Source organism: Haliotis cracherodii, unplaced genomic scaffold (assembly GCF_022045235.1).
Source record: "Haliotis cracherodii isolate W230 unplaced genomic scaffold, xgHalCrac1.p SCAF_1, whole genome shotgun sequence".
In the NCBI taxonomy this organism is placed as follows: Eukaryota; Metazoa; Mollusca; class Gastropoda; order Lepetellida; family Haliotidae; genus Haliotis; species Haliotis cracherodii.
The window spans coordinates 69,971,075-69,994,833 of record NW_027266264.1 but is presented as its reverse complement, the minus strand read 5'-3'; the positions used below and the strand labels follow the sequence as shown (position 1 = coordinate 69,994,833).

At 40.5% G+C, this 23,759-nt stretch overlaps 2 protein-coding genes across 3 annotated transcripts in view; one reads left to right on the top strand and one right to left on the bottom strand.

The window, feature by feature from the left end:
* Window positions 1-3,451: 3,451 nt before the first annotated feature.
* Window positions 3,452-23,759, bottom strand: part of LOC139468033 (protein odd-skipped-related 1-like) — a 28,033-nt gene continuing 7,725 nt past the window's right edge. Inside the window, exons 1-7 of one of the 2 annotated variants that reach the window (XM_071249733.1) lie at window positions 10,172-10,260; window positions 9,100-9,507; window positions 7,590-7,758; window positions 7,216-7,305; window positions 5,365-5,520; window positions 4,870-4,969; window positions 3,452-4,371 (exon numbers count right to left, since the gene is read on the bottom strand). In XM_071249733.1, coding sequence (XP_071105834.1) covers window positions 4,366-4,371; window positions 4,870-4,969; window positions 5,365-5,520; window positions 7,216-7,305; window positions 7,590-7,758; window positions 9,100-9,451 — 873 coding nt within the window. In that variant the 5' untranslated portion in view covers window positions 9,452-9,507; window positions 10,172-10,260 and the 3' untranslated portion in view covers window positions 3,452-4,365. Of the gene's footprint in view, window positions 4,372-4,869; window positions 4,970-5,364; window positions 5,521-7,215; window positions 7,306-7,589; window positions 7,759-9,099; window positions 9,508-10,171; window positions 10,261-23,759 lie in introns of those variants that run through there. The other variant, XM_071249723.1, reaches the window with a different exon arrangement.
* Window positions 9,703-23,759, top strand: part of LOC139468048 (uncharacterized) — a 57,223-nt gene continuing 43,166 nt past the window's right edge. The window contains exon 1 of the mRNA XM_071249745.1: window positions 9,703-9,817. The gene's annotated coding sequence lies outside the window, so the exon portion shown is untranslated. The remainder of the gene's footprint in view (window positions 9,818-23,759) is intronic.

The window sequence follows — 23,759 nt, the reverse complement described above, 5'->3', positions numbered from 1 at the left end:
TAGACTTCGTCCTACCCTCCCGGATACACCTGCACCAAGGTACACTTCGTCCTACACGCCCGGATACACCTGCACCAAGATACACTTCGTCCTACCCTCCCGGATACACCTGCACCAAGGTACACTTCGTCCTACCCTCCCGGATACACATGCACCAAGGTACATTTCGTCCTACACGCCCGGATACACCTGCACCAAGGTACATTTCGTCCTACACGCCAGGATACACCTGCACAAGGTACACTTCGTCCTACCCACCCGGATACACCTGCACCCAGGCACACTTCGTCCTACCTGCCTGGATACACCTGCACAAGGTACATTTCGTCGGACCAACACAGATATACTTGCACCTACGTACACTTCGCCCTCATCGTCAACATGCCTAGATACACCTGCACCCACGAACCCCTTTGTCCTACACGCCCGTATAAACCTGCACCAACGTACGCTTCGTCCTACTCGCCCGTATAAACCTGCACCTAAGTACAATTCGCCCTACACGCCCAGGTACACCTGCACGGAGGTATACTTCACCCTACACACCCGGATATACCTGCACGGAGGTATACTTCACCCTACACGCCCAGATATACCTGCACCGGGGTATGTCAACTTACACGCCCAGATGTACCTGCACGGAGGCATACTTTACCCTACACGCCCAGGTACACATGCACGGAGGTATACTTCACGCTACACACCCGGATATACCTGCACGGAGGTATACTTCACCCTACACGCCCAGATATACCTGCACCGGGGTATGTCAACTTACACGCCCAGATGTACCTGCACGGAGGCATACTTTACCCTACACGCCCAGATACACCTGCACCCCAAGGTATACGTCAGCCTACACGCCCAGATATACCTGCACGGAGGTATACTTCATCCTACACGCCCAGATATACCTGCACCGAGGTATGTCACCTTACACGCCCAGATGTACCTGCACGGAGGCATACTTTACCCTTCACGCCCAGATACACCTGCACCAAGGTATACGTCACCCTACACGCCCAGATATACCTTCACCGAGGTATGTCAACTCACACGCCCAGATGTACCTGCACGGAGGCATACTTTACCCTTCACGCCCAGATACACCTGCACCGAGGTATTCGTCACCCTACACGCCCGGATATACCTGCACCGAGGTATGTCAACTTACACGCCCAGATACACCTGCATGGAGGTATACTTCACCCTACACGCCCAGATATACCTGCACCGAGGTATATGTCAACCTACACGCCCAGGTACACCTGCACCGAAGTATACGTCACCCTACACGCCCAGATACACCTGCACCGAGGTATATGTCACCCTACACGCCCAGATACACCTGCACCGAGGTATACGTCAACCTACACGCCCAGATACACCTGCACCAGGGTGTACGTCAACCTACACGCCCAGATACACCTGCACCGAGGTACACGTCACCCTTCACGCCCAGATATACCTGCACGGAGGTATACGTCACCCTACACGCCCATATACACCTGCACCAAGGGACACATCGCCCTACGAGCCCATATTCACCTGCACCGAGGTATATGTCACCCTACACGCCCATATTCAACTGCACCGAGGTATACTTCACCCTACACGCCCAGATACACCTGCACCGAGGTATACGTCACCCTACACGCCCAAATACACCTGCACTGAGGTATACGTCGCCCTACACGCCCATATACACCTGCACCGAGGGACACATCACCCTACACGCCCATATACACCTGCACCAAGGGACACATCACCCTACACGCCCAGATACACCTGCACCAAGGGACACATCACCCTACACGCCCAGATACACCTGCACCGAGGTATACGTCACCCTACACGCCCAGATACACCTGCACTGAGGTATACGTCGCCCTACACGCCCATATACACCTGCACCGAGGGACACATCACCCTACACGCCCATATACACCTGCACCAAGGGAACATCACCCTACACACCCAAATACACCTGCACCGGGGTATACGTCACCCTACACGCCCAGATACACCTGCACCGAGGTATGTCAATTTACACGCCCAGATACACCTGCACCAAGGGACACATCACCCTACACGCCCAGATACACCTGCACCGAAGTATACGTCACCCTACACGCCCAGATACACCTGCACCGGGGTATACGTCACCCTACACACCCAGATACACCTGCACCGAGGTATGTCAATTTACACGCCCAGATACACCTGCACCGAAGTATACGTCACCCTACACGCCCAAATACACCAGCACCAAGGGACACATCACCCTACACACCCATATATACCTGCACCAAGGCACACTTCACCCAACACGCCCAGATACACCTGCACCAAGGGACACATCACCCTACACGCCCATATACACCTGCACCAAGGGACACATCACCCTACACGCCCATATACACCTGCACCGAGGTATACGTCAACCTACACGCCCAGATATACCTGCACCGACGTATATGTCACCCTACACGCCCATAGACACCTGCACCAAGGGACACATCACCCTACACGCCCAGATACACCTGCACCGAGGTATACTTCACCCTACACGCCCAAATATACCTGCACCGGGGTATACGTCACCCTACACACCCAGATACACCTTCACCGGGGTATACGTCACCCTACACACCCAGATACACCTGCACCAAGGGACACATCACCCTACACGCCCAGATACACCTGCACCGAAGTATACGTCACCCTACACGCCCAAATACACCTGCACCAAGGAACACATCACCCTACACACCCAGATACACCTGCACCGAAGTATACGTCACCCTACACGCCCAAATACACCTGCACCAAGGGACACATCACCCTACACGCCCAGATACACCTGCACTGAGGTATACGTCAACCTACACGCCCAGATATACCTGCACCGAAGTATATGTCACCCTACACGCCCATATTCACCTCCACCAAGGGACACATCACCCTACACGCCCAGATACACCTGCACCGAGGTATACGTCACCCTACACGCCCAAATATACCTGCACCGAAGTATATGTCACCCTACACGCCCATATACACCTGCACCAAGGGACACATCACCCTACACGCCCAGATATACCTGCACTGAGGTATACGTCAACCTACACGCCCAGATATACCTGCACCGAAGTATATGTCACCCTACACGCCCATATTCACCTCCACCAAGGGACACATCACCCTACACACCCAGATACACCTGCACCAAGGGACACATCACCCTACACGCCCAGATACACCTGCACCAAGGGACACATCACCCAACGCGCTCATATACACCTGCACCGAGGTATACTTCACCCTACACGCACGCAGACACATACGCACTCACACACGCACGCAGGCACGCACGCACGCACGCACACACACGCCAAAGTTAGAGGCGACTGGAAAAACACAAATAACAACACAGATAATTACCGTTCATAAACATTTTATTTGCATCAGCAGGTTTCGCATGTCTATGCCTAGTTTGTATGTACATTGAAGGAATGGTGGCAGTAGTTACGATGAATCTCAGACACGCTGAGACCGTCACTAAGTCTACGACCCTACCTACAGATCTACCACTACGACTACACTGCCCCACACGCTAGCAGTGGGCAGCCTCGCACTTATCACATATGTAATACTGTATTGGGTTTGGCACTGGGTTAGCGAGACGCGCACGACGCCCCGTCGCTGGCACTCAGGTAGATTTAATGGACGCAATTTGCATGAGAAATACTTGGCACAATTGGTTCTGTAATGTAAGGTATGTATATACATGATGTCTTTGTCAAAATGATAAACCTATGTACATTTAGTCATACATGTATATACTAAGGTGTAAGTTGGGCATCAAGTAGAAAAATGAAGCGCCGACTAGCTACACACATCAGGTCACCATACTCGTTCTAGGATACTGATACTTATATATTATTAAGTATCTCATCACTAACAAAGTAAATATGAAAATATAAACAAAACAAACAAGGATAACAAAATGGCAACATGACGCCAGGGAGTCCCGTCAAGCAGGAGAACTTGGCATTTTACTGAGAACAATGTAGGCTGTGAAGCACGTGCAATGTAGGCACTGCAACAACTGCCTTCTGAAGACTAGGATGAGTAGGCTGAATAGCACGTGCAATGTAGGCTCTGCAACAACTGCCTTCCGAAGTTGGTCCATAGACAGTTTGTTGGAGAACACTGTGTGAATCTATCGTCGATGTCCACTTGAAGTATCGCACGGCTGAAACTACACAAATGTGTCTCTTCGCCACTTGTGATGACATGAGTCAATCAATAGCACTTTCCGGCCTTCGTAACAGTATCACTGCAAACCTCACTGGTTAGAGGTTAAGGCTGGAAGGGAAAATATAGGCCATCAAGAACTGTCAAAATATTCCACGTCTACCAAAGATCTTAATATAAAGCACAAGTAACAACAATTACGTCAATGCTTAGGGTAGGGTAAGTGGGTATGGTTTTACGCCGCTTTTAGCAATATTCCAGCAATATCACGGAGAGGGGACACCAGAAATGGGCTTCACACATTGTACCTATGTGGGGAATCAAACCCGGGTCTTCCATGTGACGAGCGAAGGCTTTAACCACTAGGCTACCCGACCGCCACCTTAGGATAGGGAGCTGTAAGGGTGATGCGAGGTATCGTTTCCCATGTTTTCAGTCACTGGTCTGCTTGGTCCAGATTCGAGTATTCATAGGTAGTCGTGATATGGATGGAATATTACTGTCTGTGGTGTAAAATAACATTCCCCTGTCACGTCCTCCTAGTAAATGCCAATCTTGGTTTTTATTTGTCTCCGAGACGGGTTTTGTTGCACTGTTAGGATAACTTACCTGAATGTGAGTTGCCCTGTGGACAGCCAGGGTTCGACTCTGACAGAAACCTTTGCCACATGTCTCGCACTTGAAAGGCTTCTCCTTAGAGTGTATGTACCTGAAGGAGACAGATGAGTCTAGGTTCATGCTTTACTGGTGAGACAGGCATACAATGAACTTCACATTTTACTTGTGAGACAGGCATACAATGAACTTCACATTTTACCGGAGAGACAGGCTTACAATGAACTTCACATTTTACCGGTGAGATAGGCATACAATGAACTTCACATTTAACTGGTGAGACATGCATACAATGAACTTCACATTTTACTGGTGAGGCAGGTATACAATGACCTTCACATTTCACTGGTGAGACAGGTAAAGCAAATAGCTTCTGGTATAACTTGTGAGAATCGGCGGATGTAGTAGATAAAGTATCAGCTTGACGCTTTACTAGTGAGACAGGTGATACTACAGGCTGGAGGTTTTGGCAGTGAGAAAGGGTCTTACCTGTGGTCGCGGAGATGGTCTTGTCGCCTGAACGCCTTGCCGCAGATCTCGCATGGAAAGGGCCTCTCGTCCGTGTGGGTTCTCTCGTGGATCAGCAGGTTGTAGGACTTGGAGAAGTGACGCCCGCAGTACTTGCAAATGAACTCTTTCTTAGCTCTGGAAAAAAGTAATACATGTGTGATTTTAATACCTATATATATATATATATATATATATACAAACATCGTTTCATTTGAGCATCCATATAGCAGCCAAACTACATGTCTATACGTGGTTAATGAATGGATTTCCCCGTGGATACAATGATCGCAGTTTATTCTATTCTAGATTACAGTGATGTGGTGGGAGTATTGAAAAGGCGCGGCAAAACCCAGCCTACTCACCCTTGTGAAAGTAACGTCCGGTTTAGAGAGTATATCTGACCTATGTCCTAACTCATGCATGTCAAGGTGATTAACGACCTCGTAACATCTCGTTTTCTTGGAACGTGAGACCACGGGGGTGCGCGTTACTTCACGTGATGCGTCAGTTTCACGATGAGTCAATATGATGACAATTTTTATTCAGGAAAGTCGATCTGTCGGGGGTTTCGCTTAGACTACTGGTCTTCCGATATCAGATCCGGAGGCTGAGTGGAAGCCAAATGAAGCAACTTACTCCTGCTTCAAGTGTGTGTATATAATTCTTCCTGGTCACACAGTGATATATGTCACAACAGATTACGTGTATCACGTGTACAGACCATGGCGATGTGATACACCACCTAGACTCCAGCATATAATATTAGAATGAGAGAGCAGCATTGCTAAAAGACGCACCAGCAGTCTTGCAACTTTTCGCGGCCGTTACCTTTAGATCTCATTACTTAATGAAAAATATGTGAATATGCAATGTAAGTACGTGAACCATTGGCACGAAACGTAAGATCTATAAACGTATCTCTTGATATGGCTTATGACTTTTATGGTGCTGTGTTTACATCTAAATATTTCGACGTATGCAATCAACACCAATCCACTGGCCGTAGCTAGTATGTTTCTTTAAATATTAGAGGAATGTAGAAGCTCTAAGACCCTACCGTAATCTTCAACCTCACATAACTTATTTGTATGTAAATCTCTGTATATGTAATATCAATTCTAACAAGAGTTAACTATTGAAAACTGCATTGTATCAGATAATTATATTTAATATCAAGACTGACTGACTATGGTTTTACGCCGCTTTTAGCAATATTCCAGCAATATCACGGCGGGGGACACCAGAAATGGGCTTCACACATTGTACCCATGTCGGGAATCGAACCCGGGTCTTCGGCGTGACGAGCAAACGCTTTAACCACTAGGCTACCCGGCCGCCCCTTTAATATCAAGACGAGCTGCTACCTTTGAAAGCTAAATGTTATGTACATTTCTGGTGTCCCTCGTCGTGATATTGGTGGAATAATGCTTAAAGCGGCGTAAAACTACATTCACTAATTCTATATTGTAGAATCTATATTCCATTATAGGAAACTAAATTACATCATATTTAATATTAAGACCATCTGATATTGTATTTATATTATATAAATAATGTTTTATATATGTATTTCAAAGCCAAACCTCCGCTTAGTTCGTGTTTACATCAGTACAATACCAACCAACTGAAATGACGATTGTCTGTCTAACGCTCTTATTGGAACTTCTAGTTTAGTTCCAATGCTCCGTTTCAGAAAAGGATATCAGCGCTTCGATTGTGGCAACGCTACTATTAATATGTAGAACGAGGTTCGGGTAAACTTATAACCTCTTTGGTTAGTGTCTTAGTGTACATATATATATTTTTATGAGGTCGGGTATTTCTAGTCACCTTCTTGGTCTTTTGCTAATTGGTTTCTCCGTGTCTGAAGGCGCCCTCTGCAACACCGGAAGTCTGATGCCGCTCAGTAATTGGCTGTACCTGCAAATAATCATCCAATCAGAACAATGCAAAAAAAGGTCTATTCCCTTTCGTGACAACTCGTGTCATTTCGGGACCAGCTGAATGTATTCTTGTAGATTTACAGAATATAATCATAAAGTTGTATGATTTACAAAAGAGGCAAGGCGAAGTATATCATCCGTTTTTAACTTAATATATGCTTTTTCGCACAAGTTGAAACCGTTTGTTGAGATCAACAAGTGAATTGTTCAGCATGAAGTACATTTGTCAAGTTAGGACTAAACGTATTCGTTTTAACTTACCTCAAACTGTCTTGCAACAGGGCTAGAGCGTGACTGTAGACTTTCGCATCTGCGCTACCAGATCGCGTCGCCTCCCCATCGTTTTTCTTCAAGTCTCGCGTGGCTGATTCGGCAAGACGGGAAAAGTCGAAGCGAGGCTTTAACCGTGGTTTCTCATCAGGGCTATCGGCTGAAAATATTTTAAAATTAACCAATCATTGTCGCAGAATGAATACAGTTGATAGAAGAAAATAGTGACTTTGTAATTATCAGGGGTTTTTCTATTCTCTAGAGAGAGAAAAAGAGACATCCAGCGATCCCTAGCAGCTTGGAAATATGTAAATTTATTCAAATAAATTTGGAAATACATATTGGATCAAAATAAGCAAGTGCATAAATTATTGCGTATATATAATTGTAACAAATGGCTACCATTCATCTAGCCGGAAGTCATGTCATTCGCCCTTTGCACAGAGAGATATCGCCGGAAGTTAGATGCTTGTAGGAGCATCACTAACACTGAAAAAAATGTCTGTCACACTACCGCTTTCGTTAAAACAATATGAACTACTGAGTTTGTGCCTTATCACTTCCTTTGCAGCATCTGTATATCCGACTACAGTTCACACAAGGTCGGCGAAAACATATCAACAAGCAACGTTTGTAATCCTTACTTATTATTGTGACAAAAGTAATTGAAAAAATAGCATTCCAGCGGAAAAAAGGTTTGGTACCGTTTATCATCGGTTGGGCTATTTCCCGTGACCCTCCAAACCCGACCGCTATACCCACTCATCAGTTGAGACAATATGCATTTTACATGAATTATTATATCTTTAAAAGACAAGTCTTTGCAAGGGCTACCGCTCCAGATCTAAACATGAGTCGCTGTTGAATATACAGATTTCGTTGAAGATTGTATCTGTAAACAAACCGTTTGTATCTGTTGTGTTTGATATAGGATACTATGTCAGCGCCAATGGCATTAAATTATTAGTGGTGACCGTTAGCAATGAGGGGGGGGGGGGGGAGAGAGAGAGAGAGAGAGAGATTATGATCCGCTTCTCCAAGGCTCCTCCGTTTCATATCCTATTAGCCATAATTAGATGCGGAGATACACCGCATCCTCATTCAATGTAACAACTAACTACGTGCATGATTTATACACATTGGAATGTCACTTTATCAGAATAACACATGCAATATTACGAAAATAGTATTTTTGAGAAACAATGTTGAAGTAGAATGTGCTGATTTCACAATTATAAGTATTTACACAGTCTAATGATATCAGTTATGAAGCATGGCATTGTCAAACTTAACAAAAGATTTTTATTCATGTGACAATTATTCCTTGATGTATATGCTAATAAGCCAACTAGGCGAACATTTTTAACATTAAATGACCACAAAAATATTAATTAATAACAAAAAAATATAACAACTTCTCTGAATCTACACGCAGCAATAATAATATACCATCTCAGAAATATTGTCCCTAGGTTAGGCAGTCATACATTCGAGTACTCACCGTCACTATACACGAGTTCCCTGGCGACGTCATATCCTGGACTGCTGTCTTTCTCGGGGGTGCTGGGTGTCGTCATTCCACGGTAAGCCTCCAGGGGAAGGCCCATGACGGGGGTGACGGGAGTCCCGTCACCCTCACACCGGCAGTCTGGGTACGGAGAACACGTCCAAGAGTTCATGTGGTAAGAGTTGAAGGCCACATAGGCTGGGAGAGGGTATAGGGACAGCCCGCTGTGGGCGCTGAGCGACGCCCGGGGGACGGGCGGGTACATTCCTAGGGATGGGCTACCGAGTGAAGACAGGGTGGGGTAGCTGAAGATGGGCTGAGGTTGGATTGCCGTGGAGGACGCCATATTGTTACCAGGCCGGTTGGATGGTGAAGAATAGAAGGAGCCTGTCTTGGAGTAATCTGAAAAATAAGATTCCTCATGAAGAAATCGGTAATTGGTATTGTAAAACGAAACACATTTAACATGTTATGTGTGTACGTGTATGATTTTTTTTTTAAAGACATAATGTTCTCGGTTATTAATTTTTCAGTTAATCGCATTGAATTTCTTTTTTATAATTTTATAATTGAAACAGGAAAGTCGGGTACAGCAAACGGCTGCAGCTTATTAACTAGGTGCAAGATTCTCAATGAAGCGAAAGTTCAGATTTCCGAAGTCACGAAAGTCCTTGTCGACAAGGAAGAATTCACTACACTGCGATGAAACTAGGTAAACCATTGTTTGAATATGCTGACGCAAACTGTAGTGCCAGAAGTAGAGTAGAGTATTTAGAGTCGGTCACATGATCCATTATGCAAATCAGTTATTGTACCATATTCCTTTTTTTCTCACTCATTGTCTTATCGCAAACAAATATCACCCACATACAAACAATTATTTGTTTTAAATTTATCATATCCAGTGTACATAATAAGTACATATAAACCAATGAATTTGCACTGTTTACATTCGGCGTCACGTACGCTGCTATAATGTTTTTATGTGCACATGATATGTACATTTAATTAAAATCTACAAGATATACATTAACTTAAGGAAGTCGTTTTGGGTATAAGGTCTTACCTGCAGCAGCGCGTCAAGTCCCCTGTTCACCAGTGTGATAGAGGTCGTGCTACTCGAAACTTATATATACATTTACATATTCCATAAAGAATCACGGAGGCTCATGTGGCTCCTCCAGGTCACGTGACTATATCGCTGTGACGTGACACATTTTGATTGGTGACTGCTCGAGATCGACACCGCTAGGACAACAGCGGAGAGGACTCGGCCCGTCGAGACACTGCTCACCGCGAGGCGGGGTTTGAAAACATGGGGGAGGGGGTTCTTATCACATCTAGTTTGGATCACATTAGTAAGTCCTCACAAACAATTACAGTTGATACAAGCTTTGATTGGAACACAAACGGATCGTAGAAGGCAGGTGTAGCAGTGGGGATCTCTGGTGTTGTTCCGCAGAGAGATTGCAGAATATACATTGAAAGTGTCATGTGTTGATGAGCGTAGTAGGGTATTATGTAGTATTCCTGAGTATTTGGATTGTGTGTGCCTGATCACATTCATATGTAATACTGCTAAACAAACGCTGATTTCCGAGAACTTTATAAATGTGTGTGGTTGTTGTCTCTGCTGTTAATTCAATATTACAAATGTTACACGATTCCTTAAATTGCAATTCAATATATTTAAATTAAGTGGAACAACTGTTTTTTAAAGAGTTTACAAAATGTCAATACACATATCCTTGTATACACTCAATAGTGGTCATTTATGAGGTTCACATATATCAAGGCATTAACTGCAATTTATATAGTTTTTTTTTGGAAAACTGAAAATTGAGCATATTTAAATGGTGATATCGACTATGGCTTAACACATGCATGTTTTAGCTGTGTACACACAAAAAAACATTTGTGCAGTTAGAAAAAAACAGGGAGGTTTGATGCCCTCTAGTTGTGATTTGGGATCAAGAAGAAAGCAACACTCCGATTCTCTTTCTTGATGTTTAAGATTGATGTAAATCCATAATGGGCGAGACAAACATACAAGATAATTCACCAGAACACAACGAAGTTTGAACCTGATATTACTGTGAAATCCTGTGGAGGTCATATGTAGCCCAATATAACATTAGTGACTTAAGTTATCAAAGCCAAATGGGAACTTGAACACAAGGTGACATGAACACACGGAGGCAACTCTTAAAGGTAGTAGAGGGTCATAAAGTGTTTATGTAGAAATTAGAGGACAATAAATATAAATAACTGTTTTACCATTTTTAGAAAAACGTATGTCAATATACTTTCTTATAATAAGCCGTATATTCTTCTTAATACATGTTATCACTCTGGAACATGAATATAAATGATGCACATTGTGTTGGATCCGATCAAACATATTGTTTTGCAAACCGTTCATAAATATGTTAATTATCAGAACTAAACTTAGCACATATAAAAATAATTACTGTGTAATAACATATAAAAATAATTACTGTGTAATGACATATTTTAAAAAATACTGTGGAATAAAATATAAAAATAATTACTGTGGAATAACATATAAAAATAATTACTGTGGAATAACCTAGATAAAATACTGTAGTACAACTAACGATGTTTTATGAATACAAGACATCGAACTACTAAAACACAGTCTTGAATATATTGAAAACACATTTTGATGAATCTTGATTAATATATAACAGTTCATTGTCTTGCTTCTCCGTATATGTGCATTGTGTATCCAGCCTGACATGATGTTTGTCAACGAATATATTTTATAAATATTTAACGGCTCGCCAGGGTTTTTTTTTATAGCATATAATGTCTTCAATATTAGTTTGTCAGTTTCAAATGAAATGGGAATTAATTATTTAGAATTTCCAACAAAATCAAGAAAAATGCCGTAATAAGCATTACAGATGTTTCGATGTTCGTTAAGTGGTGTTCACACTTGCATCAACGCCTTCAATAAGAACACAAACCCAGAACAGCCGCAAACAGACATGTGAGAATTTATTTGATTATTTGCTACAAATTCCATCTGTGAAGTATGAGCACTAGGACAACAAAGCTGACCGCTCGTTACTTGGCGTAATCTGTTTACAGTAGTGCTTATCCACGACCCGCTCACACGGAACACCGACCTGAGAAAGTAGGCACTCTTTGATGTACCCGCAAACCAACGCGCACCCACAAATATACCTGCATTGTTTTAGGAGTACGAGACCGTACTTACCGGGAATTAAATACATTGTTGATTGGGAGATGAATCATTTTCAAGTCCGACACATTGAGGTTTAACGCCTTGTTTACAGGGAAATGGGAACAAAAATCCTAATACGCAGAATCGACATTGTCAGTGGTTCGCGAAACTTGTGATTGCTGGAGAATTTTTTTTATGCAAATCCTTATTTCTTATTTACAGGCAGAATAACAATCCACTTGTTGAATGCGACATAAACTATTGTTTAAGAAAATGTGGAATAACCGTTATCGATTCCTAGTAACACCGAAGTCCACCATATTTTCCTAACACGACACTACAAAAGGCAAGTATATTGTATATAATGTCATATTTTCCACTTCAAAAGATTTTTCTGAAATATTTGTAGAGAAAAAGGGTTATGTCTTATTTTCTTGTCTCAGTTTCAATGTTACGTTAAAGGCAATGCAGATATAACTTTAAATTAATTAGACCAATTCGGGGGACACAATTCACAAAACATTCATAATATTATGATAAAGAAAGGGTAACAATATACATAATCGTTCTGAATTATAATATTTTGATGGTTAAAACTACATAAATACTTGATTATACAATAAACTCTTACGTGTATTGGTCGTTTTCTAAAAAAAGAATCATAAAGTAAGGAGTTAACCACTAGTTGTGTGAACCCCTTCTATATTTTTTAGGTTTTAGGATATCACTAATAAGCCTTGATTTTTTTTTCTATAGTCAAGATTCAACACGAAGCTTAAGTCTTTGGTAGGCATTTGCAAGTTGGAATAACATGAATACATGACATTTTTGTATGGATGACAACTTAGTTTATCCTCTGCAGAGTTTCAGAGTTACTTAACTAGGTGAATATTGAGTACGCGTATACAGTATGTTGACAAATACACAACATAACAGATTATAATAGAGATCTGTCCGTCTATACAATAAAGACCGGCAGCGTTTTAAAAGAAGATAGCGTTTACAGTACAGTGTTTAGGTGTATTGTAAACATGTCTAAACATGCTATATTTGACATACGCAATGACACTACAAACGTGCATAATGTGATAGCTCATAATATGCTCTGTAAAGTGCATATCCTCGAGAGATAAGAGTGGCATCCGCCTGCGATATTCTCGGCGGAGGGGATTGCACTCGTGGGAGAGGAGGGGGTATACTCTCCCGGGAGGAAGGGGGGTGTACACTTAGGGGAGGGGGTCGTGTAATTATCACTCACATTCTCTGTTGATGTCTACCATGTACTGACACTAAGAGGACTGAAAGATTGCCATCTTCTTTTTTAATTATATGTCTGTGCCGTCTTAGTTACCGGAGTTCTCGAGGGACTAAATATTCGTTTAGTTAGTCATGAACGCCAGGTTTCATGTGTCGTAAAGGCATGGGTCAATATTATTTTTATTTCCATATGATCGATGAACAGGCATCTGGATACCATTTCAGGATATCACTTCATAGTTTTCAATGTTTATATTCTTAAACCTAAAGATATTAACCCTATTATTGCCACTTCTGTCCTTGCATATCTAATGCAATTAAAGATGAGTTCCATGTATTGTGTGTGTGAAAGGCGCTCCGGTTTAAGAACAAATTGTCAATGTGGTTAAATGAAAACAGTCAATATATACTGAAAATGGTCGCCGTGTAACGAAGTTTCTAAATACCGTGTTCCTCCTGCACACAAGTAAACTAGCTATGTCTTAACCTCAAGTGACTGAGCTACGTTTATCAATTAGGCCTTTAGACATCTTATACTAAATAAACATCTGTCTCTCTATATGTCACCTGGCTGCCTATGTGAACAGCCCTCTAATTGTAAGGAAATATATGTCTACGTGCATCCGTGAAACTCCACCCAACTTGACAGTACGGCTATTACATCATTTTCGGGAAACTGTTCGATTTTCCGAATTTCGTTTCTTCCAGCAAGACCCAATGTAATGTAAAATATATTTATGTTGTTCCAAGATATAATTATATGTATGGAAACCTGTAAGATGTCGTAGCCTGGTCATTCTAAGATATAATAAGTGGTCGTCATCTTCATGTGTCTAGGCGATCTTAGCGCTAAGACGATCTTACTCCCATACTCACACGGTCGTAGAGTTAAAATTGCTATGTGGAACGGGTCCTAGGGGAACATAATGAGACGCCATTGAAACCTGCGGGCGTACAGACAACTATGGATTGTTTTGGAAGTTCTATCACAGAATAGTATATTAATGAGGATCTGGCATTATTTTGTCTACAGATGAACTTATATAAAACGTGTTTCTCACAAATATGTTCAATTATTTGAACAATGGACTTAAACACTGTGTTTCCCCCCAACAAGTGTATAAATCTCATGTATAAAACTCTTAACCCTCAGATGTGAGGCATTATCACAAGTGAGACATGAGTATATCCGTAGAATATACTAAATGAACTAGAAGATACACGCATTTAATCTGTTTGTGTACGAGTGAAAGAACGAACTTATATATTCAACAGATAACATGTTTATTCAATAGATAGCATGCCTCTATCATCATCAACTTGCAAATGTATACAACCCAAAAAGAAGTTAAGGACAGCCTGATTCATTCATATTACTGTGACAATCAGTCATGCCATGACAAATTACCTACAGTACTATGAAAGAATCGGGTGGTCCTAGACTTCTTTTGAGTAGAATATGTAATGGTCATATACTCTTTTGTACCGGAATTGATGGAGAAGTTTAAATTTGGGTATAGCATTGTTATGAAGATATAATGCTGTAGCAGTCGGTTGATAAAAATGTCATCAATTCGCTGTTAATCGTGTAATTCGTGCTCCCATTTTCTTCCCATGTAGAAATTACTGTGGGTCAGATGCTCAAACAGAAATACTTAAAGTCGCGTTCATCACGACAGAATTGGTTCCGAAACGCACAATCAGTCTCATCTCGTTTAATTTGTTAAATAAACACAAACAGAATAATTAGAGTCATCGTGACACGACCGAGAAGAGAGTGCAATAAACACGACTGTATCATATCTTACTTCAAATTACCCTGCAATAGACAACCCCGCGTGAGATTTCGCGCCACATTTAGACAAGACAGGGAGATGTCGGGTTGTTGACACACGTCACTACGGGTATCCACAGGGGACTCCCCTCCGTGCAGACCCGCCCAGCACTTCATTAACATACACTTAGCAATAGAACGGTGGGGGTACCAGTATTCCGCTCCCTGTAGATTACTGTCGTCAAACCGCACATAGTTCTATGACGTTTTTACTGCTGCAATTGTTTTTTTAAAGAATTTTTTTTAAATAACGCAGAGCTGTTAAGTATTATGTTCTATTAAACAATGCAATTTGTTAACCGAGAGAAAATACCTAATTGCACGACTTTGATGAAGATATGACGTCCAAACACAAATACATGTGGCAGTGCCCCTCACAAAGTTATTTATCTTAAACATTTTCATTTTAGTTAAGAAATCAACTGGATGTCCTTTCTTTAAGAGGCCACTTTAGACATACATGTCAAGCGAGATGTCTGAGTGTTTAGGACAATGTCTGGCTGGAGAGTTGCCGTATGTCCGTATGTCCGCTGTACATAAGATGTTAACAGATACTGGAGATAAAGTCATAAAGACTTATCACAGCAGATCGATATCTGCTGCTTCTTTAAGAGGTGACATGCCGTGAACTTTAATGTCATATTGTTGTGTGTGTTTGTGTTTAAATTGCTTCGCGTTATTAAATGACTATGATCTGTTTGTAGAGCTTAGGTATGTCTGAGGTTGTTGGTCATATATAGTACGTGGCCAAGGCTACCATTTAGTCTGCGAAATGAAATATTTTGAAAGTTTCTGTTTTGTTCCATTGTCTTTTCAGTAGCCCAGAAAATATCCTCATGTCATGAAAAGGACTTTCTTTGAAGTTTTGCATAAGGCTGCACGTGGTGCCTTGAGGAAGGACATATACTGTATAACACTTTGCATATGCCTATATTACACTTCATTGTGTGTATAACACTTTGCATGTTAGATACACATTTAAAAAAGTTTTATTAAAGACGCAACTGCATAAAATAAAGAAAAACACACTAGTTTAAACATTCAAAGATATCAAATAGTTTGTAAGGGGAGTTGGGAAATTAATATATATTGTTAGTCTGTACACCGTATGATGCACTCCCCCACGCGTTACTACCTAAATATTAGGTCCATCCTTTAGTAAGTAATTAAGTTCCATATGCGAAATAGAAATAACAATAAAAACATTATTGCAGTAAAGGTCAAAGACCGACAGTACATAAAGTCTCCAATACATTATTATTGAGTTGTACACATTTAAATTACTCTCTCATTTTGAATACATACATTAGAAATTTAGCAAATTGTATAATTAGTTCTGGTTGAGATAAAGTACACGGAGAAGCAATGCTGTAACAATTTCGTGAAGCAATTGGTTACTTTTGTCATTATATAAAACACAATTGTACAGAATATGATAGCAATATAATATATGTACATTATATAATATATAGTAAATGAAGAATTAGTTTTACGATTTTATTTTGGATTACAGCGTGAGGCGTCCAGAGATAGAAATGTTTAATCACAGTTGGAGAGGAAACTTGAGAGCGCACGTGTTCAAGTGTGAGTGATTCAGGTATTGCCGAATATACACAACTGATTGGCATCGATTGACTGTGATTTGATACGTCTCGCGCTGTGTATTTAGCAACACTTTAGAACAAGCTCACACCTGACTAATTAATCCCACTCAAGCCTTTGTCATCAATTGTGAGCCAATCAGTGGTGCTAATTACATCAAAAGCCCCGCCTCGCGCCCCCTGCTGTTGTTATTGTGGGTCGAGAAGGTGAAACCGTTGTTTGTAATCAATGTAACGGAGTTGCTTTAATCTTCTCCGACTTTTAATTGGCAACAGGTCGCCCCATCCGTGCGGCCACGAGCCTCAATACAGAGATATATTCCCTTGTCTTGTGATTAATTTGCATAATTGTCTCCCGTAAACAATTCCGATAAGACATGAAACTCTGCTTTGAAGCCTCTATTGCCTGACCAATTTGATATGGTATTTTATTAGGAGTTTATTGGTTGGTCATAACTGAAAGTTGATGCCGACATGCGAGATAGGTTGTGTTCAGTCGGTGAGATAAGCGCTACAGTAATTGTCTTGTGATATATCACGATATATCTCCACTATCATAAACTGGGGCCTCCTCCGACATAGGGAAAACATGGTGCTCCCGACGTTACTCCAACTGCACACTAAACGCCGGGGTGGGGTACACTACTCTCTAACATGGCTTCCTGACACAGACGTGCATTTGGGACAATAGCAGTGTCTTCTTAATTCGTCTTCTCCCACAATAATTTCGGGAAAGTTAGTATTTTCTTATTAACATTTTGTATATAAGTGAAAGCAACAAGGAGTCTAAATTATGACAGACTTTTTTTCACAAATACCCAACTTATATCTGTGATGACAATATTTGTTAAATTATTGAGTTAGTAAAAATGAAAGATTCTTATGCGATACTAAACATGGTTCGTGGTCATTTTTTATTTGAAACAGTATGGAATTTATACTTTGTTTTAACGACGCTAAAATATGTTGTTTATCAAAAAACGGCATGTCTATCCTTCCACATTGAGAATACGACTTGGTCCTTTATCGGAGTAGGCGCTACAATTTCAGTTAGAGATGACTTACAGGTTCTTACCTGAAGAGGTATCTAGGGACAAGTGGTGTCGGAGAGAGGCAGTCGCATTGAGACGATTGCTGACGACATGTCGACATATGATTCACGCACATAGCTCACAAGAAGTCGCCAAACTATCTGCGACATGAATATTCATACACACAATAACATGATGAATATTCATGTACACAACAACCTAATGAATATTCATGAACAATCCACGAGGCTGAGAAGTGCTTATAATTAGGTGTTAACAAGCGATTGCATCGCTTTCATTGTAGAATCCAAGCGCAAACGATGTCTTAATATTGCAACGTTACCCGCGAGCAACGGGCCAACCTGCATGAATACGCGTGGGGAGACATTCCGATAGCCCGACTCGCGTTGTTACAGTAGCCGAAAAGTTGTTATCATTTTATACATGGAACCAAGCGCATTGCAAAGAAATTGAATATGCAAGTGTTAAATACTTGATTACATATGTTATAGACCATTGTATTTCCACAGAAGCATGCGTTACGGTGTGCGTTCCCCGACAGGAATGAGTGGGTAGAGGTTCGAGGTTTGGGTGTGTAGAACGTGTGTACCGCTGTCCGCAAGGCGGCCCTTGAACAGCCAACTACGGCTCAGGAACGAGGTCATGCCATCGTGGAGTTTACCCGGCAGACGTTTTAAACTCGGCGATGTATTACGTGGGACATTTCTCATTTCTCATAAGTTATATTTCACTTTTAATTTAAAAAATGCCCCATACATTAGTCTCGTGACACGGTAGAGCATTACTTTAGGTGGGTGGCACCAGATCCTATGTCCCGGACGTACACTGTCGTTCACACATCTGTATAAGTGCGCAATATTTGGGTTGGTTGGAGGGGTTACGCATGTATATCAGGGACATATATTCCATAAACAGGCTTTGAGAAGTCATATGAGAACTTCAAGGTAGTGTTTCTGCAGCTTATGTGAGCCAGTAAAAGAAAACATACATCCTATAGGTGAAGTTCAAACGTTTTTAAGGGAACCCAGTGTCAGATTTAAAAGCATATGGGTATGTGGGAGTCTTGGGAAATTAGTTTTAATCAGAGAACGTGGGAACACAGAGGTCTAATCCTGCAAAAACAGTCACGATATAAGCTCAATGTTTCAAAGAGTCCAAAGGTCATGGTTATCGACAGAAAATTTGTGTATTTTGTAGAATAATGAAAAAATACTCTCATTTGAACATGTCTAGTGTATTTGTAAAAAAGAACAGAATCTGATAACGTGATTAATGCGCGAAGTTTGACAAGTGAAAACACATTTGTTTGCCAAATATTTGTGAGAAAGTTCTTTTTTTCCAACTTGATTATTTCATGATTGGACATTTGCGTAGAATTTGAACCCGGCAAAACTCGACTTGTTTCAAAAAGAAATTAGGGTTTACGGCCGGCATGAGTCGGTTGAAAGTGGTTTAACGTCAGACTTATCTTGCTTAAGACAAAGTAAAACAAACAGAATTGCATACACAAACCACATGTGGCTGTTTCGTGATATTTCAACAAGGACGATTGTTTGTCTTGTATGTTACGTGGCAACGGGAACTCAGACATAATTCTGCCGACGTTAGATCAAAGTCTCATGAGAAAGTCATTTTCCCTAATAACAGTTCAAGAAATAGCCATAAACAAAATCTATTTGCAGTTGTTTTTCCATTTATCATGCCATACGTGTTTGCAAAAGAAATAAGAATAAATTAATAAATAGAAGACGAAAGGTTTGCAGAATACGATAGGGAACCCGAAATCTGGCGTCGTAACGCATCATGGGGAAGAGATTTGAGGACATGGGAGGTCTTGGCTCTGTTAAATCTTGATTTCACTGTGACATATATATTTAATCTTATAAACATTCTCACTAAAAATGTCCATTCAGGGGAAAAATTAATTTGTAGAGGTAGGCTAAAGTCAAAAGTCGTCAACTGGCAATAAATAACACAGTGTCGACGAAATGGAGTGGTGTACGCAACTTGACAACGTACCCTGATGCAGGGAGATAGCTGGAACTATTCTTCTTATCTTCATAAGGTGTTCTTGATAACACCAAGCCAGTTTATACATCTTTTTCCTGGTGTGAATAAATGTCATTGTTTCGAAAACCAAATCAAGTTACTACATCTGCAAATAGCGCGAATTTATGCCCAGGAAAGTGAAAGTTCACGTTGATGTTAATAACCCGATTACAAAAACCGATTAGATGTGACATAATGCAAATGTTAGGCATTTTTACTATAGAAAATAACAGCTTAGATACGCATTTTTAAGGATACAAGCACTTTTGCTGCTCGATTGGAAACTTGTGACGGGCCACAATGAATAGTTATTAAAAGAACGCGAAATGGGGTTGTAAATTCCTGGGGCAAAAGGCCTTCTTATCAATATACCGCTCAAGTTGAGTCGACCAGATTGATTTTTGACAAGTCACGACATTGCAAACGACACAATTAAACCAATTTCTATAACACTTTATGCTACTTGACGGGTGCTTACCGAATAAATATGTCTAAGTCTTGATACATTAGAGTTACCTGCCCTTGGCGCTTAAGCCAGCGCAGTCAGTATTAACATACAACACAAGGCATATGGCGCTCAAAGTCGAGTTTTTTTCTTTATCGGGTTTATATTTACTGGATGTAAGATTTACATTTTTTATTATATACATACGAACAGTTTATATTTATAATCTTTAAATAGATCTGCCAGTGTATTTATAAATGTCGACCATCTGACAGAGTCTGTAATTCTAGTCTAACTGCAAAGTTCACTCATATCGCGTAAGTGATTTCTAGGAAATGTTATTATTAAACTTTTCATTATTAAACATGCTACTATTATTTATATTATTTAAAACTAGTTTGTGTGTCCATCTGTTAGGTCGTGTGTCCTCAGTATTATACTCAGTAGTTATTCAATAATAGTCAGCGTCACTGCAATGCTGTTTTAAGTTGTATATGTTTCACATTGTACTTTTACTGTAGTTTACATTGAAAAATGAAACAAAATTAACCCACAGACAAACAAATCTGCAATACTTCCAATTACCATGGCAATGACAGATTTTTTATACCGTTTGAGAGGAAATTTACCTTTAAGTTGATATTGTTAATAGCTAGACATACCCATAGATGTACTCGTACACCTGAAACTATCTGAACCCTTGCTTTGTCTATTTGTTCATATAACCCATCATCTTGCCAAACAAAAAATACAATAGTGCTGTCTCCTTGAATTAAATCGGGTAATGATACAATTACAATACAAATCAGCTGTAATTGACAACACCCTCACCAAAACAACTAGCACTGTTTGCACGTGCAACTTACTTGATCATCACCAGATACTATGGATATCATGTAACATATAAAATAGTGCACCGTACATAGATGATGCACAGCGAAGAATGTGCACATTCGCAACAGGTGGTATATTGACAAAGTTTATTTTTGTACTACATGGAGTGCTCTTTCTTCAATGACATAGCAGATGTGTCTTTTCTCATACAACGACAAACAGCTGGGTTAGTGATTAAGGTTACGAAAAAAAATGAATTATGCTTTGAGTATTCAATTTCAACTACATGCACGTGGTGATACTTACACCCTTTTGTGAAAACCTTGTGTGCTACGAGTCTATCGCTAAATAAATTGTTGATTTTATCCATTTAACACTGGTAATAAAAAAACATATCGTGTTACAACTATTGCTCCGTACGTATGGGCAGACACCTAGTGCGCCTGTAACGATATCCCATGGGCAAGCCATGATATTGTTTAAACTGGTCATCCACAATTCAATGGATAATTATGCACTTTTTGGCCGTCTTCTTAACTTTAACATTTTTCCGTAATGGTTGAAGCGCGTAGTCGGGTCGTGACCGCGAATGACGACCTACATCATCCCAGCGTCAACCAGATGGCTTATGAACCTATCGTGCGTTTGCAGTTACAAAATCGCTTTTGTTCTCGACAAAGTTTTCTCCTTTTTTTCTCACGTATTAAATACCCTCAGTCTATCTTCCATCCGAGAGCCTAATTAAATCTGGTGATATTAGGGCGATAAATTATCGCTGAGAAATCGAATTGATTACGTCTCGCAAATATATACACAAGGAGTATCGAGTTACCATGGTTACAGAGTCAGTGACCTCCTTGCTCAGACGTATTTTTTGTTTGAAATTTTCACACTGTTACAATATGAAATACGACCCGAAGGCTTCACACAAATGGCTTAATTTACAAATAGACTGTCTACGAACAAAGCCAACATCGTTTCGAATGTGTGTTTATAGCGTATTCTCCCCATTAGCTTTTACGGAATAAAGAAGACGGACGGAAAACATGTCTCAACATTTGACTTGAAAACGAAACTGACATCAAACCATTCGGCAAATCCTTTTTATGTTTCTACCATAAAATTTCCTATACAGATTGGTTTATTGGAATGCACACTGTGTGTTTGTTCACATAAATAAATATATGTCACATGATCATGCTGCTGTGACGCGACTACATCTACCGAATACCCCGAGTTCACTCTAAGCTTATCTGACCTCGATGACTGCGGACTATCTGCATTTAATTAAATAAAAATAATTCTAAATGCTTAAGAAATAGGCAAATTCAGTTATATTCCACCGCAGTAGAAAATGTATAAAAGAGAAATGTATTGTGAAATAAAATATTTTACAGACTGTATGTTAGTCTACACCGGACCCATCCGAAAACTTTCTTCCTCTCACGTTCCACGAAGCAGCATTATTAATTTACATAGTGTCGTGTTAATGAATACTGAATATTACCATTTAATGCGTTTCAATCGGAAAGAGCAAACTATAAACGCGTACTTGAAAAAATGGTAATTATAACATGTTTAACGTCCATATTGCCATATATATATATATCATCATAACCATAAACAATGCAAGTAACTTCATATATTCCCCGCTCGACATTAACAAGGACTGAACACTGGTAACTACAAAAAGACAGACTAATAATAAGTTAAATATGTTATCCAATAACGGAACACGTTAATAATAGACCTCTACAATGTATCAGTTTGGCACCACTATCGAGACCTTACAATTTAACCCGACAAGTTCACACTTGCTACGGCAGGTCAATGTGGTCATAAAAAATATATTTCCCATTGTAAACGGTTCCACATAATAATTTCCTATGTTTATAAATTCTTCATACCGCACATAATTCCAAGACGTGTATATTTATACTTGTGGAGTATCTTTCATATGGCAAGAAAGCAATCGTTTCTAATGTACGCGTCTTTTAGCAACTTTTAATCAGGCATATAAATATTTCAAGCCTTGATGCAAAAACGAAGCCATGTTGGACCAATATATGTTCTATTTATCTCAATAACAAGTCAACTAGTTATGTGAGCTGTACACACAATCTACCACAGATGCCGTAAACTACTATATGAATATCCATGGTTTATGCTCGAGCCTGGGATGCACAGTATACAAACTATACATGAACTGTTTAACTGATGTACACAACTACATCATAGATGTATTTCTTTCAGGCAGGGTTAATAGTAGTTAGGAGCAATAATTTGATGAGGCAGGGATTGTTTCTAATAAACAATATAAAGAAACCCTGATTTACTGAAATGTTTTACAGATGCCTCCCATTGTACATAA